The 26,748-nt window shown below is 40.3% G+C and overlaps 1 protein-coding gene across 1 annotated transcript in view; it reads right to left on the bottom strand.

Moving 5' to 3' along the window:
* The window catches only part of LOC126378010 (nephrin), a 107,129-nt gene that overhangs the window by 27,920 nt on the left and 52,461 nt on the right, over nt 1-26,748 (bottom strand). The window contains exons 4-5 of the mRNA XM_050026032.1: nt 25,216-25,383; nt 23,356-23,487 (exon numbers count right to left, since the gene is read on the bottom strand). Coding sequence (XP_049881989.1) covers nt 23,356-23,487; nt 25,216-25,383 — 300 coding nt within the window. The remainder of the gene's footprint in view (nt 1-23,355; nt 23,488-25,215; nt 25,384-26,748) is intronic.

The raw sequence follows: 26,748 nt of genomic DNA, 5'->3' as shown, positions 1-26,748 counted from the left end.
GCCTACGTACTTACATCAGTAAGTAGTAACCGGGACCAATGGAATAACGTGTCTTCTGAAACACGGATCATCTTACTTTCGGACAATCAGGTGATCAACCTGTGTCCTAACCAAACTAGGGATCACAAAGTGATCGAACCCAGGACCTCCGGATCGTGAGCCCAACAAAATATATATTTCCTCTCAGACGACCGACCTTCGCGCCCTAGGCACCGTCAGGCCTGTTGTCTTACGCGTTGTATCGGGTGAGAGCCTTCAGCGCTCCCCATTAGTCCGGCCAAGTAGTTAATGCCATCTGCGGCAAATCTACAATAAGTCACGACAAAAAAAAAGCCGTCTATAATGGAGCCAACTGTGTCCGGTACCGGGGTTCAAACTGGCGCTCTCCGTTTGAAAACCGAGCCGTGAAGCACAGGCCCACAGCTACTCATTTGAAAGCATATAATATTGCATAAATAACAATATGAATATCACAGTGACAATGCGATGCATCTAGGAATTTCCATTACATCTCTACTCAAAGTATTTCACAATATGTGTATGCGAACGGATTGCGAATGCTTGGACAAAAAGCGAAGCGTGCTTCTCATCGGGTTTGTTTACAGTAACATAAGCGGTCGCGAGAGCGGGTAAATTAAACTTTTAGGGGCCTCATTATGAAGCGAAGACCAAAGATAATAGTACTGATTTCAGCACACACCATCTAATGTTACTTTAAGTGATACCTGGCATTTTAAAGAAAGAAAGAAAGAAACATTTATTATTTAGGACACCACAGACACGGATTACATAATATGTAATCATAATCACTTGTATACACATTCTTATAAAATATATATATATTTTCTTTCCCCGATATCGACCCCGCCGGTCGACGATTTCCCTCAATTAGCGCTTATCGCTATCGACCCACTAGGGTCGATTAATTCTTTCAAATATTTTTTCCTCTCAGACGACGCCCTGAGCCGAGGTTCGAGCCCAACTGGGCACCCTCAGGCCTGTTGTCTTACACGTTGTACCGGGTGAAGCAAATGGAATTCCATTGTCTCTCATAGTGAGTTTATGTATGTACGTTTAAATGAAAGAATAAAATAATTTCATGTTGGATCCACCCGCGGGGGCTTTTTTGACTAAATAGATTGTTGTTGTTGTGTCGTATCGGGAGGTGAAGGTTTTGGCGGGAAGAAGAGAGGAATGGCGGTTACTCCACCGACAAGAGCGCAGCTCTTAAATAGAGAGAGAGAGAGAGATTGTTATTGTCTATTTTATATATAAAAAAACATGTTAATTAATTTACTCGCTTCCACCCCCGCGCCGTCTCATATATTGCGGCTATGCGCTGATTTCACTCTGTTTAATGTGTTTTGTGGTGAACGTTATAGAAGGCAACGTCGGAACATATCGATTGATCGGTGATGTTATAATCAGTTCGATTCCCGACTAGGAAAAACATTTTTGAATTGCATTTCACTTTATGTACATTTGTTGTTGGGTTAGTGGAACAATACACATTGACGTTATCGTACACGCGCATCTGTGTGTGTGACGTCTGTCGCCCATACTATTGAAGACTTAAGTAAGACCGAGGGGGTGAGGTAAACCTAGCTCAGCCGATGGTGGGGAGCGGAGGGTAATGGGCTTAAGCCGCTAAGGAGGAAAAGGGAGTGCACGCGAATTGGAGGACTCGGGTATGTTAATTTATAATACCTACTGGGGTAGGCAGAGAAAAGTTTAGGCAAATAATGTGTTTCTATGATAAAAACAGATGTATCTTTGACTACTCCAATCGGGATATAGGTTGAGGCTCACGATCCGGAGGTCCCGGGTTCGAATCCCGGCCGAGACATATCACAAAAATCACTTTGTGATCCCTAGTTTGGTTGAACATTACAGCCTGATCACCTTCTTCTAACCTGATTGTCTGAAAGTAAGATCTGTGCTTCGGAAGGCACGTTAAGCCGTTGGTCCCGGTTAATACTTACTGATATAAGTATGTAGTAGTTACATGAGTCATGTCAGGGGCCTTTGGCGGCTCAATAATAACAATGACACCAGGGTTGATGAGGTTGGTAATTCACCTCACAACCCACACTATAGAAGAAGATGTAAATGCACAAACCGCGTACGGAATGTGCAAAACAAACACCCTGTATGTAAACGACTGCAGCACGCGACAAATGCGGAACCAATCATCGGACACCCTGTATAATATCACTCGCTTATGACTGCAAAAACTGCAGACTGCGCCATTATATATAGCTTGCTAGGTTTTGCTAGGTAACCTAAGTGTGTAGTATTATGCTATCTAGTATACCTAGTACTTACCTATAGTATTAGTATATCTAGGCAGATACCTAATAAGAATAGGAACCTAATATGAAAAGTGAGAATACTATGGAAGGATAATGAATGGGAATTTGATTGTTTATGGTATGAATAGAGGATGGTTAATGAATGGAACGTAGGGCAGTTAAAAAATTAAGAAGGTGAGTCGATGGTGGGATGTCGGTCGGGTTAGAGGATTTTGTTAAAATATCAGGAGTAAAGATATTTAAAATATCCCGTTTTATTTCTATATCCCATATATATACTCAAATTCAAATTCAAAAATATCTTTAATCAGTAGGTAACATAGTTACACTTTGAATCGTCAATTTTTACATAACGAACGTCTCATCCGCCTAAAACTACGTACTGCATGTTTCACTTGTCTTGTCACATTTGTATTTGTTTTTGGTGTTGTGTTTATATGTGCAATATAGCGTTTTTGTATTGTATTGAAAATAACAGCCTCCGTGGTCTAGTGGTTAGAGCGTTAGGCTCACGATCTGGAGGTCCGGGTTCGATTCCCGATGGGGACATTGTCGAAATCACTTTGTGAGACTGTCCTTTGTTTGGTAAGGACTTTTCAGGAATTTTTGAATCACCTGATTGTCCGAAAAAGTAAGATGATTCCGTGCTTCGGAGGGCACGTTAAGCCGTTGGTCCCGGCTATTAGCCGTAAAAACACCTCCACCAACCCGCAGTGGAGCAGCGTGGTGGAGTATGCTCCATACCCCCTCCGGTTGATTGAGGGGAGGCCTGTGCCCAGCAGTGGGACGTATATAGGCAGTTTATGTATTTATGTTATTGAAAATAACATAAGCTCAACAAAGGTACATCCATCGCAAGATGAATTAAATACCTACACCTCACCGAGATTTCAGTTAGACCAACGTGTATAGGTGGCGCGCCTAAAGTTTATAATGGTCGACCCAACTGTATGTACAAGAGAAGTATGTCAGAATCGAAGCAAATGAAATTCCATAGTCTCTGCTTACCCTAGTGAGAAATAGGCGTGAGTTTGTGTAGGTATGTACGAACCCGGCCCTCCGGTACGTATTCTATGAACATTCAAATCAAAGAGCGCAATTCGCCTGTGGCGCATAATTCAACTCCCGTTCACATTGCTTCGGTCGCAAAAACCGCCAAAAACAAATGAATACCGAAACAAAGGCACAAAGTCATAAATATCTAATCGATGGCAAACAAGCCCTACGCATGTATCGCTACATTTTGCTTACAACAACCGCGTTCTTATGGCAACACTACATTTTATTTATTTACATTTGATTGTCCTCAAGAGCATGGTCAAGTCTCTGTTTTTATATTAGAACTGTCACATTATTATTATTATTATTGTATGTCTTTTTCATATCTCGGGCCTATGGAGGCCCGGACTTTTGGAAGGCGTGCGTGGGGCCGAAGCCAACACGTAGAGGCCCCTTAAGACAGTTTAATCTAAATGTGGTGTGACACCAACCGACGATTATCCCTGTATGCACTATGGGAGTGCACCCAAAGACAATCCCCGGTTCGTGTAGGACTATTGCAGATTATGGGAACAAAGGGAACTGGGCTATTGGGTTGGGGGTTGGTGGACCGGGATACTGGAGCTATGGGGGACTATGGCGCCTGCTCGACCAATGTTGGTAAACATGGATAAATGAGCAGGCGGCGACTCGCCACTCACTTATTATTATTATTGTATGTCTTTTTCATATCTCGGGCCTATGGAGGCGCCACTCACCTATTATTATTATTATTATTTATTTAATTTTAAGATAACATAGATCCAATTGGTTAGTAACATAAATAAAACTTAAAAGATAATGTTAGTAGCGTAGGTGGTAGAAAAAACATCATAAAATTTCGTTCCTTTTTACGAGTATTTTGGCCCATCATCATCAGCCGTATGACGCCCACTGCTGGGCATAGGCCTCCCCCAAGGATCTCCACGACGATCGGTCCTGCGCTGCCCGCATCCAGCGGCTTCCCGCGACCTTCACCAGATCGTCGGTCCACCTTGTAGCGGGCCTACCCACTGAGTAAAGTTCTGTTATATAATATGTTTTATTTTGGCCCAGTGCCTCATAATTGGGGAGTCATACCTGGCCGCGATAGTTTTCAGGATGGAGATGGATGGATGGATGGATTGACATGATCTTGAGGGCAGTTTCGAAGCTGAAATTAGTTTATTAATACCACCCTTATAGACGGTGATCCGTTTCACCACCAACCACTTTGCTCTAACCGACATGGCTCCAATAGAGTTGACCTAACAAAAAGCTCGGCAAAGTGTGTTCACGAAGTTCATACGATGAATTTATCTCTGGCTACTCCAATTGTGAATACAGTCGTGCGATTTTGTTATATATCATTTGTAATGTACCATCAGATTGCCAAAAATCACCAAATCTTAAAACTTATTATCCACAAAAAAAAACAAAACAGATAAGGTGGCATTGCCAAGATAATGCACACTCCGCTCCGCACGGCGCCGCTCGCTCCGTCCGCTGCGCTCGCTTCGGCTCGTCACGTCCCGCTCATTAAAGTAATGACCACAGACGTTGGCAGAATTAATTGCACATACAACCCTTAAGAGTACGTTTAAATTTTGCCGTGTTATAATTAAGGGTTGTATGATGGGGTTTGGGTAGAGTTTCATGTAGAGATAAGTTTGTAACTCGACCTTATTAGGAGTGTGTGTCGTTAGTTAAGTTTATTATTTGGGTCAATTTTGGGAGTGACTTAATAGAAATTGGTTCACCAGTTTGCATTTCCAACAACGCGGGTTAGAACCCCGGTACTGTTCATCAATCCTGGTGTCAGAGTTACAATTAAAAGAAAGAAAGAAAGAAAGAAACATTTATTATTTAGGACACCACAGACACGGATTACATATAATACATAATAATGCCTAAAGCCGCCAAAGTCCGTCAAAGTCCGTCCTCGATGCGGCGCCACATTGCGACTTGTTTGCGAGTACGATTGAGTGTGTGATGCGTGACAGTAGGACAGTATTTGAACCACTTATGCCTGTTAGTTCTGTTATATAATATGTTTTATTTTATGTGTTTTATATATTATGTGGAAACTTGTTTGTAACGGTATGGATTTCTGTTATGTTGCAAATGTAATAAATGAATAAATAAAAAGGCCCCTGATATATCTCATGTAACGACTACTTCCTTACGGGACCAGCGGCTTAACGTGCCTTCCGAAGCGCGGATCGTGTTTCTTCGGGACTATCAGGTGATCAGCCAGTAATATCCTAACCAAATTAGAGACCACAAAAGGATTTTTGTCATATATCCCCATCGGGATTCGAACCCGGGACCTCCGTGAATATAGCGCTCAACGTCTGGACTTCAGGGGCCGTTTATGTACGTGATATAAACAGCGATATATTTCTATTTCTGCTACTGTTAGTTAACAAGCGGTTACATTAGGCGAATGCCTCAGGCGAGTTGCAAATTGAATTTTCATAGGCAATTATAAAATAATAATAACTCGAAATAAGATAATCTAAATTACTTATACACTAAATTATAATTACCTATACATACAGGCTTCCCCTCAATCAGCCGGAGGGGGAGTGGTGTATACTTCCAACCAGCGAAGGGATAACCAGCCCTATACAGGTTAGTTAAGAAGCACAATCAGGTGAGTCAAGCTTGCTTTTTTGTGACTTATTGTAGATTTGCCGCAGTTGGCATTGACTACTTGGCCGGACAAATGGGAAGCGCTGAAGGCTCTCACCCGGTATAACGTATACCAGGCCTGAGGATGCTCAGTTGAGCGCGAACCTCGGCTCAGGGCGTCTTAAAGCCTGCAAAGTCCTTACTAAGCAAAGGACAGTCTCGAAAACTGATTTCGACAATGTCCCCATCGGGAATCGAAGCCGGACCTCCAGCCCGTGAGCCTAACGCTGTAGTGCGAAGATACAAAAACATCAAATTACCTTCATGTATATTCAGTAGGGAGATGGTCCTTCTAAAACGGAATGGCTAACTAATCCGTAGCCAAAATTTTCTATGCGAATTTTTCCCGATTTTTAAGCTTGTTTCCGAAACTTTTGCTGGTGCGTTTAAGGTTTACAACAGATTATTTTAAGCTCATTCGTGGAGTTCGAAATATGTAATTTAAGTACTTAAAATCTGATCTAATCAACCTACTACTACTACTACATTCCACACAAAGAGAAGATCTTTTTGTTTTGATAAGCCATTAATTAAAAACATAACATAAGTATGTATACTAGCTAGCTTAACATAACATAAATATCCAGGAGAGAGGCATCGGTGCTAATTCCTGTAAATACCATCTAATTTTATTTTAAGTTATATCTGTCATTTTCTTATCCGCCGAAAAGGAAAGGGACGGGTAATCGACAAGCATAAAATTTATGGAACACACGTCAATTTTAAGCACGAATCTAAACCAACCGTCTAAAAATTTTACGTCCGTCAATAACCGACACAGTTAAGTAGACAGCACGTCAAACGGATTGCATACCAGCGACGTACCTTTTGATTCGCCCGGGTTATTCATTCATTTACTCATTCTTCCTATAATTAAGAGCTGCTGTGAATCATCCGTCCCTTTCCTTTTCGACGGATATGAAAATGACGGATATAACTTAAAATAAAATTAGGCGGTGTCTGCAGGAATCGGGGCCATCATACAAGTATTTTTATTCTTAGTCAGCTATGGTACCTACCTATTTATATCTGTGTCTAATACCAAGCTATGTTTAAGGAAAGAATTGTACCCACTTTTTGGGCAATAAAATTATTATTATTATTAACCTAACACACAGACAGAGTGCTGGCAGAGGAAGACCTAGAAGGACGTACATTGACCAAATTGGAGATGTCCTTAGATGTCCTTTTCTTTCTCACCTATTACTTCAATATTGTCGCTATTTGTAAGGATCTATAATTGGCTTTGTGTTACTAGTTTAATTATTAGTCAGTAAGTAAATGTACGGCCTCTGTGGTCCAGTAGTTGAGCACTGAGCTCACGGTCCGGAGGTTCCGGGTTCGAATCCCGGTGGGGACATATCCCTAGTTTGGTTAGGACATTACAGGCTGATCACCTGATTGTCCAAAATGTAAGATCCGTGCTTCGGAAGGCACGTTAAGCCGTTTGTCCCGGTTACTGCTTACGGTAAGTAAGTAGTCGTTACATGAGTCATGTCAGGGGCCTTAAGCGGCTCAATAATAACCCTGATACCAAGGTTCATGAGGTTGGTAATTCACCTCACAACCCACACGATAGAAGAACGCTAAATTTTACTTAGAATCAAAACCGTGACACTGTGATGTAAACACATCGTATGACGCTTTAAATGTGTTAAAACCAGAACATCCTAATTGACAGTAACGTTTCCTTTTCATTAAAAGAGCAATACATTAAGAACCGCAAACATAAGCGTTTTAATGTATCTTAATGACAAACGAGGCATATGTCGTTTGAACGCAGCAACGTTTTTCACTACGTCACTTTGTACTTACGTATTCAAAATATAAGCTAAAGCGAGAATGAAGTTCATTAACAAAGCAGGAAAACGGGACCCGTGGTCCAGTGGATGAGCGTTGGGCTCACGATCCGGATGTCCTGGGTTGGAATCCCGGTGGAGACATATCACAAAAATTACTTTGTGAGCCCTATTTTGGTTAGGGCATTACTGGCTGATCACCTAATTATCCCAAAGTAACTAAAAAGTATCTCTGCCTACCCCTTCTGTTAAGTTATGTTACTTTGTGGAGACCTGTAATCGGCTCTTCTATATCACACACAACACACACACATTTAGCCCTTAGCCTTGCTTCGGAAGGCACGTAAAGCCGTTGGTCCCGGTTACTACTTACTGATGTAAGTACGTAGTCGTTACATGAGTCATGTCAGGGGCCTTTGGCGGCTCAATGATAACCCTGACACCAGGGTTGATGGGGTTGGTAATCCACCTCACAATCCACACGACAGAACAAGAGCCGTGCTTCGGAAGGCACGTTGCGTCGTTGGTCCCGGTTACTACTAATGTAATCGTTTGGCGGCTCAATGATAATCCTGACACCAGGGTTGCTAAGGTTGGTAATCCACAACCCACAGGATAGAAGAAGAGAAGAATGTAGCCCTCAATTTTTAGATAAGAAAATAAATAATTAAAAAGAAAGCGACTCCATGTCTTTTATCTTGGACCACAACCAAGAAACATGATTAATGCATGTCAGATAACAAGTCACCACATTGCTCTGAAGGCGTATGCTTCTCAAAGGACTGTTTAATTCTATAACCCTTTGAGCTGGACGCTTTTGGGTTAACCCCTTCTGCCCCCGAGCGTGGGGTAAAGCTAGAGGTAAGAAAAAAAAAGTATGTAGAAAGGATTATATTTTTTCTACTACTACTTTTTCCCTTTTACGCTGGACGCTTTTATGCAGAACGGAAGGGGCAAGTCACAGGGACAGTAACCTGGAACCTGACAGAGGGCAGCAGTAACTGTCGGTACTATTTAGAGGCGGAGGACAGGAATCCTAGTATGGCTTTGTAATAGACTACTATGGGAGCCATTCCACTTGCGTCAGACGAGTACTGCGGGGCGGAAGGCAAGAGGGAAACCACTGGCCTATTTTTTCCTAAAAAAGTAGCATGGAAAATGCTGCACCGACAAGAGCGTGGCTCTTAAATTGATGATGATGACGCTGGAGTTAAAGTCACCGTGGTGATTCTCGAACGGGGAGTGCCGGTTTGAATCCCGGTACCGAACTTGCAAGAACAATTGAATTTTTTAGGGTAAAAAGTTTGGATACCCAATTTTGAATAGTATAAGGCATAGAACCTTTTTTTTCACGAAGTTCCAATTTTAAAACGTAAAGTTATCGATGAAGTTTTAGTTCCTGTGTTTGAACATCCGGCGTTACTTTCTACTTGCTTTTATAAAAGTGTTGGCTTTTAGAACTACTAAGTTTTAGTTCCTTCATAAGTACATCCGGTTTTACGAGGATGTGCCAATTTTCATCGAAATTGGTCCAGTGTATTTAGCGCAACAACTAACGCAACTTATTTCGTGACTTTAGATTTGGCGCAAATGGCATTAACTACTTCGCAGCGCAAAGGGCTCTTACCCGGCCGATAAGGTAGGCAGACACGTTTTATTATCTCGTGTGGGTTGAGAGGTGGATTACCATCCTCATAAACCCTGGTGTCAGGGTTACTATTGAACCACCAAAGGCCCCTGACATGACTCATGTAACGATCACTTACTTACATTAGTAAGTACTTAAGTAGTAACCGGGACCAACGACTTAACGTGCCTTCCGAAGCACGGATCATCTTATCGGACAATCAGGTTATCAGCCTGTAATGTCCTTATCAAAGTAGGGATCACAAAGTAATTTTTGTGATATTTCCCCACCAGGATTCAAACCCGGGACCTCCGGATCGTGAGCTTAACGCTCAACTACTGGACTACGGAGGCCGTTACAGACACGTAAAAAGAGTCGTATCGCTAATCATCCTAAGGGCCAGATTACTAGACACAATAGTTGAACTATTGCGTTTGAATTTTAAAAGGTTCATGAGCCTTACTACCTTAAAGAAGTTATAAACCCAAATTTTATCCACTTCCTAACCACTTTATCACAAAATCGAAGACAAAGCAATAGTTACTCGTCAAAATTTATCTAGGTACATCCCGAAACATGGCAGGGAACTTAAAACAATGAAGATACCTATTCAAATTCGTGATAACAACATGAAGTGATCTTGCTTGCCTTCTAAGATATAATCTACGCAAAATAATCAACAGTCGACGAACGGGATAGAAAGAGAACGATAGATGAAGGAATAGGTAGGTCAGAAAGAGATAAAAAGTATGGAGAAGGTGCTTAAAAGCAGCTTAAGCCGGCTGAGTTTATCGTGTTAGGTTGCCGGGAAAATAGGGGGCGGTTAGGGTTCCGTCGAATTATCAAAAGCCAATAAATAAATTCCTGCGAATTTTCGTAACATAACATAAGATCACGACTATATCACAATTAGGGTAGTCAGAGGTACATTCGCAAGATAAACTATGCATCCACACCTCACTGTTCCGTTAGACCAACGTGATAGATAGGTGGTGAGCCGTATCACCGAATGGTCGAGCCAACTGTGTTAGTGAAAACTGCACTTAAAAATAAATTAGTAACTCATTGATCCAAGTCTGGTACCGGCGTTCGAACCAGCACTCCCCGTTTGAGAACCAAACCGGTGAACCACAGGACAACAGTGACTTCTAACCATAGGAGTAAATTGTGGCTCTGTTCACCCCGATTGGGAAACCGGCGTGACTTAATACATACCCTATAGACAAAACCTAGAAAACGCTTTTTTGAAAAATTACAAAAAAAACATAATAATAATAATTACATTCAATTACATTCATTCATTTTTTTTATTTAATTACATTCTGAGTGGTTTTCTTCAACATAATGTCCATTTAATTCGATTAAAATTATAAAAAAAAACAGCCTCCGTGGTCTAGGGTTCGATTCCCGATGGGGACATTGTCGAAATCACTTTGTAAGACTGTCCTTTGTTTGGTAAGGACTTTACAGGCTTGAGTCATCTGACTGTCTGAAATAAGTTGATTCCGTGCTTCGGAGGGCACGTAAAGCCGTGGGTCCCAGCTATTAGCCGTAAAAATTCCTCCACCAACCCGCAGCGGAGCAGCGTGGTGGAGTATGCTCCATACCCCCTCCGGTTGATTGAGGGGAGGCTTGTGCAGTGGGACGTATATAGGCTATTTATGTATGTACGATAAAAAAAAAATACAAAAAAAATGGAAATAGCACACTTTCGTTTAAATTTATTGTGTAAAAATTTAACAGATTATTTATATACTTCAAAAAATTCCCTATTTTAACAAGAAAAAAGAAAAATAAAATAAAAATAAAATGATTCGTGATTAAACATTGAAACCAGTGTTTACTTGGATTGAAACAAGCTTGTTTATAGCGAGGTGTTGTTGAGAAAAATCACATAATATGAACGTGATCTGCGAAAAGGCCTTTATGTGTATGTATGTATGTACGTACCTAATACAAAGCTTACGGTGCCATTGTATGTGGTTATAAATAACTTGTTTTGATGTAATATAATATTTTTCAAAACATGCGATACAACTTCATTTCTATGGTATGGTATTACGTTACATTTTACGTAAGTACGTATATATTATTATTTTCGACGAATTTTGCTCATATCTAATAGACGTACTTTATTAATAATATAAAGTAACAGCCTCCGTGGTCTAGTGGTTAGAGCATAAGGCTCACAATCTGGAAGTCCTCGTTCGATTCCCGATGGAGACATTGTCTATGTACGAATATTAACGCATATTTATGAAACACGACGTTCGTGCCTCACCCAACAGGGTCCACATAACACCAGCGTCGTGGTTCACGCCGCGACTTGTGCTGAGTGAGGCCCTTTTATCTCAGGACGTCCACCACCACTTTATGGTCATTCTAATTAACATCCTCCTACGCTTTTTGTAATTGTTTTTTGAAAAATTTGAAGTGATGTTATTGTCTTGTCTCTGTGTGTGGCGTCCTTTTATAATAAACAATTTCTATTCTATTTTCTTTTATATTCGAAATCACTTTGTGAGGTGGTCCTTTGTTTGGTAAGGACGTTGAGGGTTTGAATCACTTGATTGTCTGAAAAAGTAAGATGATTCCGTGCTTCCGAGGGCACTATAAGCATTTGGTCCCGGCTATTAGCCGTAAAAAAACACCTCCACCAACCCGCAGTGGAGCAGCGTGGTGGAGTATGCCCCCTCCGGTTGATTGAGGGGAGGCCTGTGTCCAGCAGTTCTTCTCCCCATCTTAGCGAGCATCTACGTCCTAACGAACTCCCATACAAAATTTGAAACTACTAGCTCTTGTAGTTTCTGAGATTTCGCCATGAGTGAGTGAGTCGGTGAATGTGTGACTTTTCGCTTTCATATAGATAAAATTAGTTTTTTATACGGAACCCAAGTCGGTTATATTTGACCTAACTCCAGCAAATATGATAATTCGCGGGGACAGCCTGTATATGCTCTGCCTAGTTTTAAAACTTTAATTTAAAAAAATATGCAGACGCCATATTTTTCGGTCAGCGAAAATTTTCGTTTATTACTTTTTAATTCCGCATGCGGCGATACTGTTCTCACTACTTTTTAATATTTTTAATGTGTTTGCTGTTGCTGCGATGGTTTGTTTTTTTTTTAGTTTACTAGTATAGCATCGATCGCTTTTGGCTGTGTTGGTATTCTGAAGAGGTCGTATCATAATAAGTGCAGTTTTCACTAACACAGTTGGCTCGACCATTACAGACGGCGATACGGCTCACCTATCACGTTGGACTAACAGAAAGCTCGGTGAGGTGTGGGTACTTAGTTCATCTTGCAATGGATGTACCTCTGACTACCCCAACTGGAATAAAGTCGTGAGGTTATGTTTATTTTTATTATGTATAATATAATTAGCGTATTTATTTATCTCCGCTTCCGTAGTCAAGTTTAAGAGCGTTAGACTCACGGTCTGGAGGTCCGGGTTCGATTGCCGATGGGGATATTGTCGAAATCACTTTTTGAGGCTGTCTTTTGGTAAGGACATTATAGGCTTCAATCACTTGATTGTCCGACAAAGATTCCGTGCTTCATAGAGCACGTTAACTACTTAACGGCCCCGGCTATTAGCCGAAAAACGCGCCAATCTGCTGTGAAGCAGCGTGGTGGAGTATGCTCCATACCTGGTTGATTGTGGTTGTTGATATAGGTTGTCTATGTAATGTTACATAATTATCTATATTTTTTTTTTTATTAGTTAGAATTAAAATACCGAGACCTGAAACATTTATTATAAGCTTACTTCTTAAATAGACCATAGAAACCATAGACATTGAGGGAGCTGTTTAAAGAACTAAATATACTGACGGTCGCAAGTCAATATATATATGAAAACATTATGTATGTACGTAAAAATGTATCTCTCCTTCCGAGAAACTGTGAAAGGCATACTTACAATACAAGAAATAAACATAAAATTGCTATTCAAAATTCTAGATTAAGTAAATTAAATTCTGTAGTAAGGTGGGGGTTGAGCGGGCAGAGAAGGGAAACGACAAAGTGACGTGGACGAGTTTATTCCGGTACAAACGTACGAATTACAGAGTGCGGAGAGAGGATCGTGTCTACACGTTACGGTCTTTCAACGAAAGTAGGCCCCAAGAAGAAGCGCAACTTCGTATGCCAACCGTATGGAGTAGGCGCGATATAGGTAGCGTTCAAATCTAGTTCCACAGAGGCGGAAGCTAGATCTTGCAGCTATCCCTAATCGGAATACAGAAGCATTGGTTTTCTCAAATACTTATATGTTGGCGGTGACAACATCGTTACCGCGTTCTAATTTTCCCTGTGGCGCCATCTGTTGTCGGATAGTGGAACTAAACTGCCTTCTGTTACAACTCTCCCCCTCTGCCTATGCCGTCGACCCGACAAATAAGGCAGGACTGTGGTTGAGTAATTTCTTTCTGGTTTAGTGAGCAGACTGCTTGCGTACTCAACTGGTTGTTCCTGTTCGCCCTCCCCCTGGATTCTTTTTGGTTTAGGACCTGTTCTACTGCAGCTGCAGCCTTCAAAAGCTGATCAAAGTTTTTAACACTTGACCGCAGGATTTTGTCGCGGATGTTCGTGTTCAGCAAACAGTAAATGATATTGAGCTGTGTATGCTCCGGATGCCCAGGCGCTGGTAGTTGGGAGAAGAGGAAACGCTTCTGTCGCACAAATTCTGCCGTAGAAACTCCAGATTCTTGCTTCTTCTGCGTAATGTCCATATAAACTAACCATTCCTCTCTTTTAGGTGCAAAGTTGTCACGCAGGAGAGTTTGAAAGTCATCCCAGGTATGGTCTTGCTTGTGTACACCTTGCCACCATATTCCAGCTTCTTCCTTAAGGAGCAAAGGCAGCTCTTCCAGGGCGATCGTGTCAGGCATGTTCTCATTGCGCTTGAAAATGTTGACCGCTGTTAAAAAGGCCTCGACCAACTCAGGACTCGGACGGCCGTCATAAGTACAAGTGCAGTTCGTGAAGGAGCCTCTCGTAGCTGGTGCAGGGGAAGGAGATACCCTATTCAATAATTGGGCAAATTGCTCACTCGTCAACATCACTGGCTTGTCTTACATGTTCGGTTTGTAGATACGACCCGATCGCGTGGAACCCGGTAATTCGATAGTATCTTCGAATTTGTCGTCGCCTTCGAATTTGTCGTTGTCTTCCTTGTCACTCATTAACCCGTAGTGCCGCGGCGTGAGGTCTGCAGGAGCTGTAGCTTCGTACTGACTGGCCCCACGTTGGGCGCCAATGTAGTAAGGTGGGGGTTGAGCGGGCAGAGAAGGGAAACGACAAAGTGACGTGGACGAGTTTATTCCGGTACAAACGTACGAATTACAGAGTGCGGAGAGAGGATCGTGTCTACACGTTACGGTCTTTCAACGAAAGTAGGCCCCAAGAAGAAGCGCAACTTCGTATGCCAACCGTATGGAGTAGGCGCGATATAGGTAGCGTTCAAATCTAGTTCCACAGAGGCGGAAGCTAGATCTTGCAGCTATCCCTAATCGGAATACAGAAGCATTGGTTTTCTCAAATACTTATATGTTGGCGGTGACAACATCGTTACCGCGTTCTAATTTTCCCTGTGGCGCCATCTGTTGTCGGATAGTGGAACTAAACTGCCTTCTGTTACAACTCATCTTTTTTGGGGTTATGTATACGTTTTACAATAAAATACTGGATAATATTTTAAATTTGTCAGAAAATAAATTTAAAGCTCACGTGAAGCTTACTTTATGTAAAAAAGCTTATTATAAGATTAATGACTACCTAAATGATAAAAATGTCTGGTATTGAATGTGTTCCTCTAGTTATTAAACAACTTGTAATGTATATCCTCATTGGTTTTTAAAAGATGTGTTGCTGTTGCAGTTTCTTGTCATTTCTTCTCCTCAGCCATAACACCTTGCGAAATGACGTAAATTCAAAAATGTTACATTGACCTTCAACAAGTTTATCCATGACAATTACGTTGAATAAATGATTCTGATTCTGAGATCGAGAATCGAACCAATGAACCCATTTGACGGTACGTCAGTCGCTGCTTTGGTGGGAGAGCTGACCGAGAAAGATCTGAAAGGACATTGACCAAATTGGATATGTCCTTAGAAAAGGTTCAGTACGACCTACTCTGAACCAGAGTGCGTGTATGAAGCGATTGATGAATGTGGAGGAAGCAAGAGAAGTGTGTCAAGATCGAAGCAAATGGAATACCATAGTCTCTGCTTATCCCAGTGGGAAATAGGTGTGAGTTTATGTATGTTTGTACAGTCATGAGCAATATAATGTACCCACTTTAGAATTTAGAACTCTGTCGCACTATCATATTCGACATTTAATGAGACTCACTGGTTTAATTTGTCAAAAAAGTAAATGTGACATGGTTTCAAAGTGTACACATATTAGTACTCGTGACCGGACGTGGGTCGCTCTATCCACCCCAAAAGGGAATCCAGGTGTCAAAGAATGTACATAATCCCCTTAGACAACGCTGTGAGCCGAGGTTCACGCCTTAGCTCCCCTGAGGTTTGAATTGTTTACCTGATGAAAGCTAAACATTTCCCATTTGTCCGGCCAAGTAGTAGTATTCTGACCGTTTAGTTTTCAGCGCTCCCCATTTGTCTGGCCAAGCAGTTAATGCCATTTGTGGCTATTATTTGTCACATATATAAAAATCATTAAAACTGTACGTAAATCTTTTACAAATAGTTCAAAATTCCCTTGCAAAGTAAATTAAAAACATTGGACGTGGGTAATTTATTTGTTTACGAAATGGCAACGCAGGGTCGGGTGATGTCAGCTGGGCTAACCTTGAAATGCTAGCTGTCAGTTTTGAGCATACCGTCTGCTTATACCATGAGCCGGACAGATTTTTTGTTTCGTTTGAGGTTCGGAACCTTAGAAATAGTCAACTACCCTGTTATGTGATGTTATGTTAACAACCTCTGTGGTCTAGTGGTTAGAGCTTTAGGCTCACGACCTGGAGGTCCGGGTTCGATTCCCGATGGGGACATTGTCGAAATCACTTTGTGAGACTGTCCTTTGTTTGGTAAGGACTTTTCAGGCTTGAATCACCTGATTGTCCGAAAAAGTAAGATGATTTCGTGCTTTGGAGGGCACGTTAAGCCGTTGGTCCCGGCTATTAGCCGTAAAAACACCTCCACCAACCCGCATTGGAGCAGCGTGGTGGAGTATGCTCCATACCCCCTCCGGTTGATTGAGGGGAGGCCTGTGCCCAGCAGTGGGACGTATTTAGGCAGTTTATGTTATGTACCCTGTTATGTGAAAACACAAACAAGTACCCATGTTTAATTATAACAATGGCACTTAAAAACACTCCGAAGGAACAAAATTATCGTTGAATACATTAATTCCGCTATAATTGGCCCTGTTTCTGTTTTGCAGACATGTACTTATAATTAGGGGGAGGCTACTACCCCAATATAATTAACCCCCCCTTCTCAATGTAATTGTATATTTGACTTTATACTCTGAGTAAATATTTCAAATGAAATGAAAATCGTTTTGGCCGATGTCTCTCATAGGCGATTGTATAGAAGTAGTGATGACGTCATCCATGGTTGTGTAAATACATACATAAATAGGATCGCGCCTATTTCCTACTGGGGTTAGCAGAGACCAAGGACCACTTACTACGTCCTGATAAACCACTTTCGTTTCTTCCACTCTCATCAGAGTTCATGCACGCTTGCCAGTTAAGCGTACTCTTAATGTGTTCAGGAACCCTCATTGCCTAACATATTATACGAATACTATGCAATTCTAACAATAAACAGCCTATATATGTCTCACTGCTGGGCAGAGACCTCCCCTCAATCAACCGGAGGGGGTATGGAGCATACTCCACCACGCTGCTCCAGTGCGTTGCAATCTTCTTACTTTTTCGGACAATCAGGTGATTCAAGCCTGCAATGCCCTTAACAAACAAAGGACAGTCTTACAAAGTGATTTCGACAATGTTCCCAACGGGAATCGAAGCGGGACGATCGTGAGTGTAACGCTCTAACCACTAAGCCACAGAAGCACAGAGAAGAGATATTATGTATACAGAGTGTTAGTGAAATCGTAACGAATACTTTGGAAGGGAAAATTTAGGCTATGATTCTGAGTTGATACAAGTGGAATTTTCCGTCGCAAAAGTATGGAACGGGAAATAATTAAAAAAAAAAAAACAAAAAATTCATGAATTTTCCGACAGGAAATTCCACTTGATCTGAACCATCCCCCTCAGTATTCGTTACGGTGTCACTAACACCCATACCTACTTGTATGGCTACCTGTATGTACTGGTACGGGGTGTAAGTGACATCATAACGAATATGTGGAATTTTCGATCGCAAAAGTATAGAATTAAAATAACTAAAAAAAAAACTTTATATTTACTCAGAATCATGGTCTGAATCACCCCCCTTAGTATTCATTACGATGTCACTAACACCCTGTATATAACATAATGCACGGGAAAATATTCATAACCTCTTTTTCTGAAGTCGGTTAATAAGAAAGTTGAAAACGGGAGGAGGTTAAGTTCGTACGAAATTCTACTAGGAGTACATGAATGCATGGAGCTGGCAAAGTTACCTACTCTATTTTACGTAATGTCTTCTTAGGCTAGGACGTGAGGAGAAACCAGATGGGCGATTGCCGATATGCCGCAGTAAGTAATATGTTGATGCGATGGAGCCAGTGATGTGCCTTTCGGGAAAGTCCCCACTTTGGAAAAATTCCCCGCAGTAAACAACCGCAAAAGTTACGTATAAAAAGCTTTACTATCCATATCTAGCTTTACTCATCAGATTAAAAAAAAGAACAATTTGGAAAAAAAGCAGCCGGTGACTTTACTATTGAAACAGATTTTACAACAGGAATATTCCCAAAGTGGGAATACCCAACCCTGGTGTCAAGGTACTATTGAGCCGCCAAAGGCCCCTGACATGGCTCATGTAACGATTACTTACTTACATCAGTTAGTAGTAACCGAGACCAACGGCTTAACGTGCCCTCCGAGGCACGGATCATCTTACTTTCGGACACTCAGGTGATCAGCCTGTAATGTCCTAACCAAACTTGGGATTACAAAGTGATTTTTTGTGATAATATCCCCACCGAAATTCGAACCCGGGACCTCTGGATTGTGAGCCTAACGCTTAACCACCGGACCACGGTGGCCGTAAAAAGGTTAGATAATAAAGCTCTTTACGCAAAGTCATAAATCATTGAAAACTGCAACTCCTTTTAACCGACTCCAAAAAATGAGGCAATTAGACCCGTATGTATGTAATATTTTTTGAATTACATTATATTTGTATAATATGTTAGTCTGTATGGGCTTCTAAACACGTGTGCCTAATTTCATAGGTGTCTGACTGTATGTTTGTTCACGCATTCTCAAAAAATTCAAATTATATTGCAATAATTAGTCATAAAACATGTCAGTCGTCAGTTGTCGTTAGTCGTTAGTTAGTATTGAAGGCGATTACTGCACCGACAAGAGCGCAGCTCTTAAATAAAGAGAGAGAGAATTTGTTATAATTCGATATAAAACGGTTTTATATGTAGATATAATTATTATAATGTATTTAATATATTGCACCTCTTTTTATTCTTCCGCAGTTACTCTCATACTACCTCTGGGTTGGCTCGAGATCTCTCCTAGAGATAAGTCCACGCTTATAAACGTCCATTTCTTGTTTGTGATGTAACTAGTTGTTAAGTGCAATAAAGTATATTATTATAAAAACACACCCCGGGTACTTCATACAAACCACCTCGTTTTACACAGCCACTATAAATTGACATTAACGTACACGCGCATCTGTGTGTATGACGTCTGACGCCAAACGATTGAAGATAAAAGTGTTCGATTGGGTGAGGTAAACCTAGCTCAGGAGCGGAGAGTTGCCGTCCTATACACAGTATTACTTATTCCTTATTCTATGATACAAGTTAGAAATAAAGAAACTCAGAAAAGACAAATTCAACGTAATTCCAGAGGTTGGAGACCTTTTAGCAACGACACCGCTGTCCATTTACATAGACGTCAGGGTTGAAAAACCTTTTGAAATTATTTGCACATTAAATTGCTCGGTAAGTATTTGAAATCTGTCAATTTGTTTTTTAAAAGATAGAACGAATTCCATTCGATAAAATTTTCTTTTTGCCAATCTGAATTCTGAGCACAGTCAGTTTCGTTGAATCATTTACCTAGCCATAGAACATTTTAAAAGACTGCTTTGACAAGTTGATATTTCCCTTAGGGAGGTGGGAGGTTCATTGCCCTGCCACGGTGGGCTGGCGAACGCGGGAGCGGATAAAGAATAAAATCATACATACACTTCTACCCGCATTGGAGCAGCGTGGTGGAGTATGCTCCATACCCCCTCCGGTTGATTGAGGGGAGGCCTGTGCCCAGCAGTGGGACGTATATAGGCTGTTTATGTTTTTATGTTATGTACACTTCTATATCTACATCTTTTTCTTCTATCGAGTGGGTTGTGAGGTAAATTACCAACCTCATCAACCCTGATGTCAGGGTTATTATTGAGCCGCCAAGAGCGCCTGAAAGGCTCATGTAACCACTACTTACTTACGTAAGTAGTAACCAGGACCAACGGCTTAACGTGCCTTCCGAAGCACGGATCAACTTACTTTTTGGACAATCAGGTGATCAGCTTACCTGTACTGTCTGATTTCTTTGTGTGTTTCTTTCTGTGTTCTATTGTGTACAAAGAAATAAATAAATAATAATAATAAATAATATCAGCCTGTAATGTCTTAACCAAACTAGGGGTCACACAGTGATTTTTGTGATATGTCCCCACCGGGATTCGAACCCTATCTCCTTCTAATGGTATATTTTAGGAGTTACATTTATCTAAACTGCAGTTATCACTAACAGAGTTGGTTCTACCATTATAGACGGAGATACGGCTCACCACCTATCACGTTGGTCTAACAGAAATCCCGGTGAGGTGTGGGTACTTAGTTCATCTTGAGATGGATATATCTCTGTCTTCCTCAATTGGGATATAGTGATCTTATGTTTTCTTAAAGAGACTTGATTATTTGTATTGAGTAATATTATTTGAAATAATCAAATCAATAAATAAAAAAAAAAAATACCGCCCCGCGCCCGCTTGTGCATTGTGAACTGAGCCTAAGACTCCTCCCCTGTTTCTAAGGGGCCTTTCAGATCAAATCTGCGATTGAAGGCTTAATCGATGTGCGATTGGAAAATATATTTCGTTGAGGGTTTCGATATTTTTCTAGTCTAAATAAAATACTTAGATCTAAAAGTTTAGCCTGCTTAATCAAGATTGAGTGTTTACGAGTAGAAGTGTGAATATTATTTAGTTTATGTTATGCTAATAAGGAGCTACGTAGCGTTTTACACCGAATTGAGGAGTTTGTCTATCTAACTTAGCAAAAGTGAAGACATCCAGTCTCGTAGGAAGGAATGATGTCCCAACGACCTGATCACTCTAGCCAGAGGCGGCCAATCTGCTCGCGACACCAAACACTTCAGGTTCCCGATACCGACCCCACCAGCGTGGTCGACGATTTCCCTCAATCAGCGCTTATCGCTATCGACCCACAAGGGTCAATTCATTCTTTCAAATATTTTTCCTCTTAGACGACGCCCTGAGCCGAGGTTCGCGCCCAAATGGGCACCCTCAGGCCTGTTGTCTTAAACGTTGTACCGGGTGAGAGCATTCAGCGCTCCCCATTTGTCCGGCCAAGTTGTTAATGGTATCTGCGGCAAATCTACAATAAGTCACGTCAAAAAAAAAAAAAATGGTGACAATACATTGATGGTATCACAAAGCGCGCCCTACTTTAGTTCAATAGTACGGTCGCTTTCAAGCTTGTGTGTATGCTATATTACAAAAGAGGCTTTGTACAAGTTTATTTTAGGTCTGTATTTATACACCTACAGGATGCCAGTGATACCATTACTAAAAAAAAATATGAATGTTTGAAATCACGACTCTGAGTTGATATCAAATGGAAATTCCAATCGGAAAATTAATGAAAATCATAGTGTTTTTATAAAGTTTCAAGTTCATACTTTTGCGACGGAAGATTCAAAAAATGATTTTTTTTTAAACGGAGTTCTTTGTTTGAAGTGTCCGGGGTGTGGTACAGTCATGAGCAATATGATGTACCTACCCACTTTAGGACTCTGTCGCACTAACATATTTGACATTTAGTGAGACTTACAGTTCAATTTGTCAAAAAAGTTAATGTGACACGGTACCAAAGTGTATACATATTAATGCTTGTGAGCGTACAGGCCACCTCTCTTTCAAACATCCTTTCCGGTCCTGTGCAAGTCTCATCCACTGCTTTCCGGCATACTTCAAAATGCCATTAGACTATCGTGCATCGGGCTTATGTAATGTTTGTGTAATAATGTAATAACGAACCCCTATTTATCTTACGATCTTCAGGAGAAATACAACTGTAAATATACCCGAGAACTTGTCCAATATATTTTCGCTGTACTAATATTTTTCTTAGCGTAACGTGAAAATCTTTGATTAGCCCGCACATCAGCGTCAAGTAAATACTCGTGTTGAGTAAAACATTTGTGTTCAACATGGCGAATCATTTTTTAAATAAAAAAGCCAAAAATGTTTTTTCAGAGATATATAGAGGTATAATTATGTTGTCTGTGTGTAACTTTTTTATGGGCATCGCCTGAAATAAATGCTTTTTTTTTATATTTAATATTTAAGCGACCAAAATTTACGTATAGTTATCCTAACTATCCGGGCCATACGTTTCACATACTGACACACACCCTATTCACACAAACACACACGCACTTTTACACACCCTCTTAACGAACATACGCACACACATCCTAACAAACACACGCAAATATACCCTCTACTTGCACACTTTATTAACACAGTTCATTAATTTTAAATTTGTTCTGATTATTATCTAGATTTAAGCATTTATATTATTATTTTTTTGTGTTTTTTGGGCACAGCTGAAAATCAGCGTTGTGGCACTCCCTCAATGTCGGAGTGTCACAACATATTGCTGAGCTGACGTCCCTTTTTAGAAATAAGTTTTTAATTACTTTGTCACTCCTACTGTGTACCTAAAACAAAAAAATGCCTAAAATAAATGATTCTATTATTATTATTATTATATCTAGTTTGCTGGTTTCAGGGCCATAAACATGAGCTCTCGTACAGTCATCCTAAGATGAACTAAGTACGCGCACTTCACCGAGCTTTCTGTTAGACCAAAGTGATAGGTGAACTGTAAGGTCTTGTCTATGCCAATATTACAACAAATTTCCTAAATAATTTTACTTTTTTTGTTGTTTAATAATTATTTTAAAGTCGTAAGACCGAATGTTATTTTTAAATCCAAAACCCATTGTTTAACTATTGTGTCTGGAAATCTCGGCATTAAGAGGTGAAGTTATACAATTATATGTATACTTAGGTGCAGGAAATTATTGTTTGTTGATTCAGTTGTAGTTTGCTTATGCCTAACGTACAGGTAACTAAATATAAATGTTAATGTGTGTATATTTTAATGTTGTAAATGTATATGTGTGTCGTAGATTTTACCTAAATAAACTTTTTTATTAATATTTATTATTAGGTAAGAAGCATTTATTTACATATTTTGTATCTTTTGTAGTGAAATTAATATTTGCTAGTTCAAATATCGCGTCGCGCGCGATATACGGGCTTCATGTTACGAGTGCTAGTTATTAAACAAAATCTTCTTCTGTCTGTCGCATCAACACTCAACAGGCGTTCATCATCAGCCTTCAGTCGGAGGCCGGAGCATCAGCACAATGCACCGGGATTCGAATAATGGTCCTCCGGTAAACAAAATAAACTTACATAACACGTTGATGGTGTGTGTGGCGACAACATTCTCAGTCAGCTGCGCGTTGATACCGTGACAGACCACGACGATGGACCGTCTGTTCGGTTCCACCACCACCGTGATGTTGGAGGTCGTGATCCAGCCACCTGGAAAGAAGAAAAAAATATTTCCATTCGATTCGTTCAAAATCACTACATAGTAGAAAGTCGCTTTTTCTGTCCCTATATCCTTGTGTACGCTTAAATCTTTAAAACTACGCAACGGATTTTGATGCGGTTTTTTTTAACAGATAGAGTGATTCAAGAGGAAGGTTTATATGTATAATAACATCCATTAAATAGTGGAGAAATACTGTTATTTTTGAGGTTTTTAATGTGATGTCGTAAATAATTTCATTTTTTACTCAGCATTGCACCCGAGCGAAGCCGGGCGGGTCGCTAGTCATAAATAAATTAATAACAGCCTCTATGGCCCAGTAGTTTAGTGGTAAGCTCACGATTTGGGAATTACATCTTTTCTATCAAACAAATGAAAATCATTTATTCGACGTAATTATCATGGATAAACTTGTTAAAGGTCAATTTCACATTTTTGAATCTACGTCATTTCAGTGTTATGGTCGAGGAAAAGGACAAGAAAACGCAAAAGCAACACATCTTTTGAATCAATGTAGGTACACATACATACATAAACTCACGCCTATTTCCCATCGGGGTAAGCAGAGACTAAAGAATTCAATTTGCTTCCATCCTGACACACTTCTCTTGCTTCCTCCACATTCATCAATCGTTTCATACACGCACGCCGGTTCAGAGTAGATCGTACTAAACCTTTTCTAAGACCTAACTTTTTAACCTAACTTAACATTACAAGTTATTTAATAACTAGAGGAAAACATTTAAGACCAGAAATTTTATCATTTTTGTAATCATTAAACTTATGATAAGCTTTTTTAAATAAAGTATGCTTATTTTTAACTAAGGAGTCATTCCTTATACTTCAGCTTCTCACCGAGATTTCTCAGCGCTCCCCATTTGTCCGGCCAAGTAGTTAATGCCACATGCGGCAAATCTACAATAAGTCTCTTTAAAAAAAATGCAGTCCTTCACAAAAAGTCCATCGCGGCCAAGCCTTCACTCGGGGGAGAATAGACTGCATCGTGGCATCTTGCCAGAATGTATAGTCCGGTATTGGGGTTCAACCCCGTGCCAATATTTCAGTAGTTGACTGTAATAGGGACGATGAAGGCTCAAGACGGATTGGGGGAATTTTGTGCTGTTCAGTGTCGGGTTTTGGAACTGTTTTGTATTATGAGAATATAATAGTGTATTAGCGTCAAAATGGCGGGAACAATTGCTTAATGTTGCAATTTCACATTGTTATAAGTTTATTCGCGGGTTAGAAGATCAGACAGGCAGTCGTTTCTGTCAAAAACCGGACTTGCCCAATCTTTACGTTAGGTTAGCGGACCTTGTGAAAATTGGGATTATCAATAAAAAAATACATATAACTTGGCTGTATGGGCACAGTTCCCTTTGCCTTGCTCTTCGGGGAAAACCAAACAAAAAAAAAGTAACTGATTTGAGTAATTGATTAACTATGACTAGTTAGAAAATAGCCTTTTAAAAAGGTATATTTTTTTACCTTATTTAAAATGTAATCACGTGTCGACTCGTTAAATGTAGTTTTTACAGGGTGTTAGTGACATCGTAGCGAAAACTTTGAGGGATGTAAGACCATGATTCTGAGTTAATATCGTGGAAATTTTCCGTCGCAAAAGTATGGAACTGAAAATTCACGAATTTTCCGACAGGATATTCCACTTGATATCAACTCAGAATCATGGTCTGAATCATCCCTGAATATGTACTTACCTTCAGGCGATATAACCGTCCTGTTGCTAGCCTCCTTATGATGTTTGCCGAGTACCAGCCACTTGATATCGGCAGCCGGGTTGGAGGGAGCCGTGCTGCAGCTCAGAGGAACTGGGTCCCCGACCCTCGCCTCTGATGGGCCTGAGATCGTCACGTGCGAAGGGGCGACTGGAAAAAGAAAATAATGAATTAACACTTATTGCATCTCGGCCAAGGTAATGCCTGGGGGGTTAAAAAGGCCACAGCAAAGTAGTTCATCTAACTAAAAATGAAGTATACAAGCGGAGAAACATGCACCCGAGACGCAAGGTATGGCGAACCGAATCCAGCAGAGCCGCGCGTGATTTTGGAACGGCTTTGAATGAAATGAGAGCCGCCGCGCGTTAATCTACAAAACGCCCTTACGCGCGTGAGTGCGTAAAAAACTCGCACGATGATGTAGATCTGTACTCCCGCAGGAATGCGCGTAGTAGCTTCGACACGCGACATGCAGCATGATGCGGGGCAGTGTGAGAATCGCCATAGATAGATAGATAAATAGAATAGAAATCATTTATTTTAGATATAAATGGAAATTTGATATGATAATTAAAACACATAATAACGGGTTCTTACCGCGTTTAAATGGGGATATGAGACTCCCGATATTTCGACACTGTTGCAAGTGTCATCCCGTGATCATGGCACTTGCAACAGTGTCGAAATATCGGGAGTCTCATATCCCCATTTAAACGCGGTAAGAACCCGTTATTATGTGTTTTAATTATGATAATAACCGCGTAAACTTAAAACAATTTGATATGATGTTGTTGTCTTTTTTTTTGTGTGTGGCGTCCTTTTATAATAAACTTTTTCTACTCTATTCTATTCTATAACAATAATATCCTGATGTCTACGATATTATTATCTGTGTAACTTTCTCAGGTTGTCTGAAGGACAATATCTGGGCAAATTATTTATGTCTAGACCCAAATTAAGTCTAAGGTTAATTAGAGCGTGTAGACTGATACGCTTTTGCTACATCATCGCCTTATTTTCGTGTTAAATTAAGTTCTTTTTTGTACTCTTTAATACTATATATCAAGAACTCTGTAAGTGATAGAAGTCTCAAAGGAGAATGGGCGAAACTGGTCCAAGAACCTCCACTGATAAAACTCACCTTCTATAATTTTATAACACATATATTTTCCTCTACTTTTGACAATCAAATACTTATTAGCATATAATACAATTTTATAACAATCAAAATTGCATCTACGTCGCTCTATCTATCCAAAAATCCAAATCTGTTCTAAGCCAAAAACCCAAACCCAAACCAAAACAAAACAAACTAATGAAAGCTTATGCTTTCCCTATGATTCTGGTAAACTTCTATCAGATTCTGTCCCGGGATTATTTTTCTACGGCCATGTTTGTTATGGCTAAAAATGTGATAAATTGCACTGGGGGATTAAAATCAACTCAAGATTTGTTGCTGAATAACTAAATCTACATAAATAATTATGTATCATGATGTATATCATTTTAAAGAGG

This window comes from Pectinophora gossypiella, chromosome 25 (genome assembly GCF_024362695.1).
Source record: "Pectinophora gossypiella chromosome 25, ilPecGoss1.1, whole genome shotgun sequence".
NCBI lineage: Eukaryota > Metazoa > Arthropoda > Insecta > Lepidoptera > Gelechiidae > Pectinophora > Pectinophora gossypiella.
The sequence above is the reverse complement of the archived record's forward strand: the minus strand, read 5'-3'. Positions and strand labels throughout refer to the sequence as shown.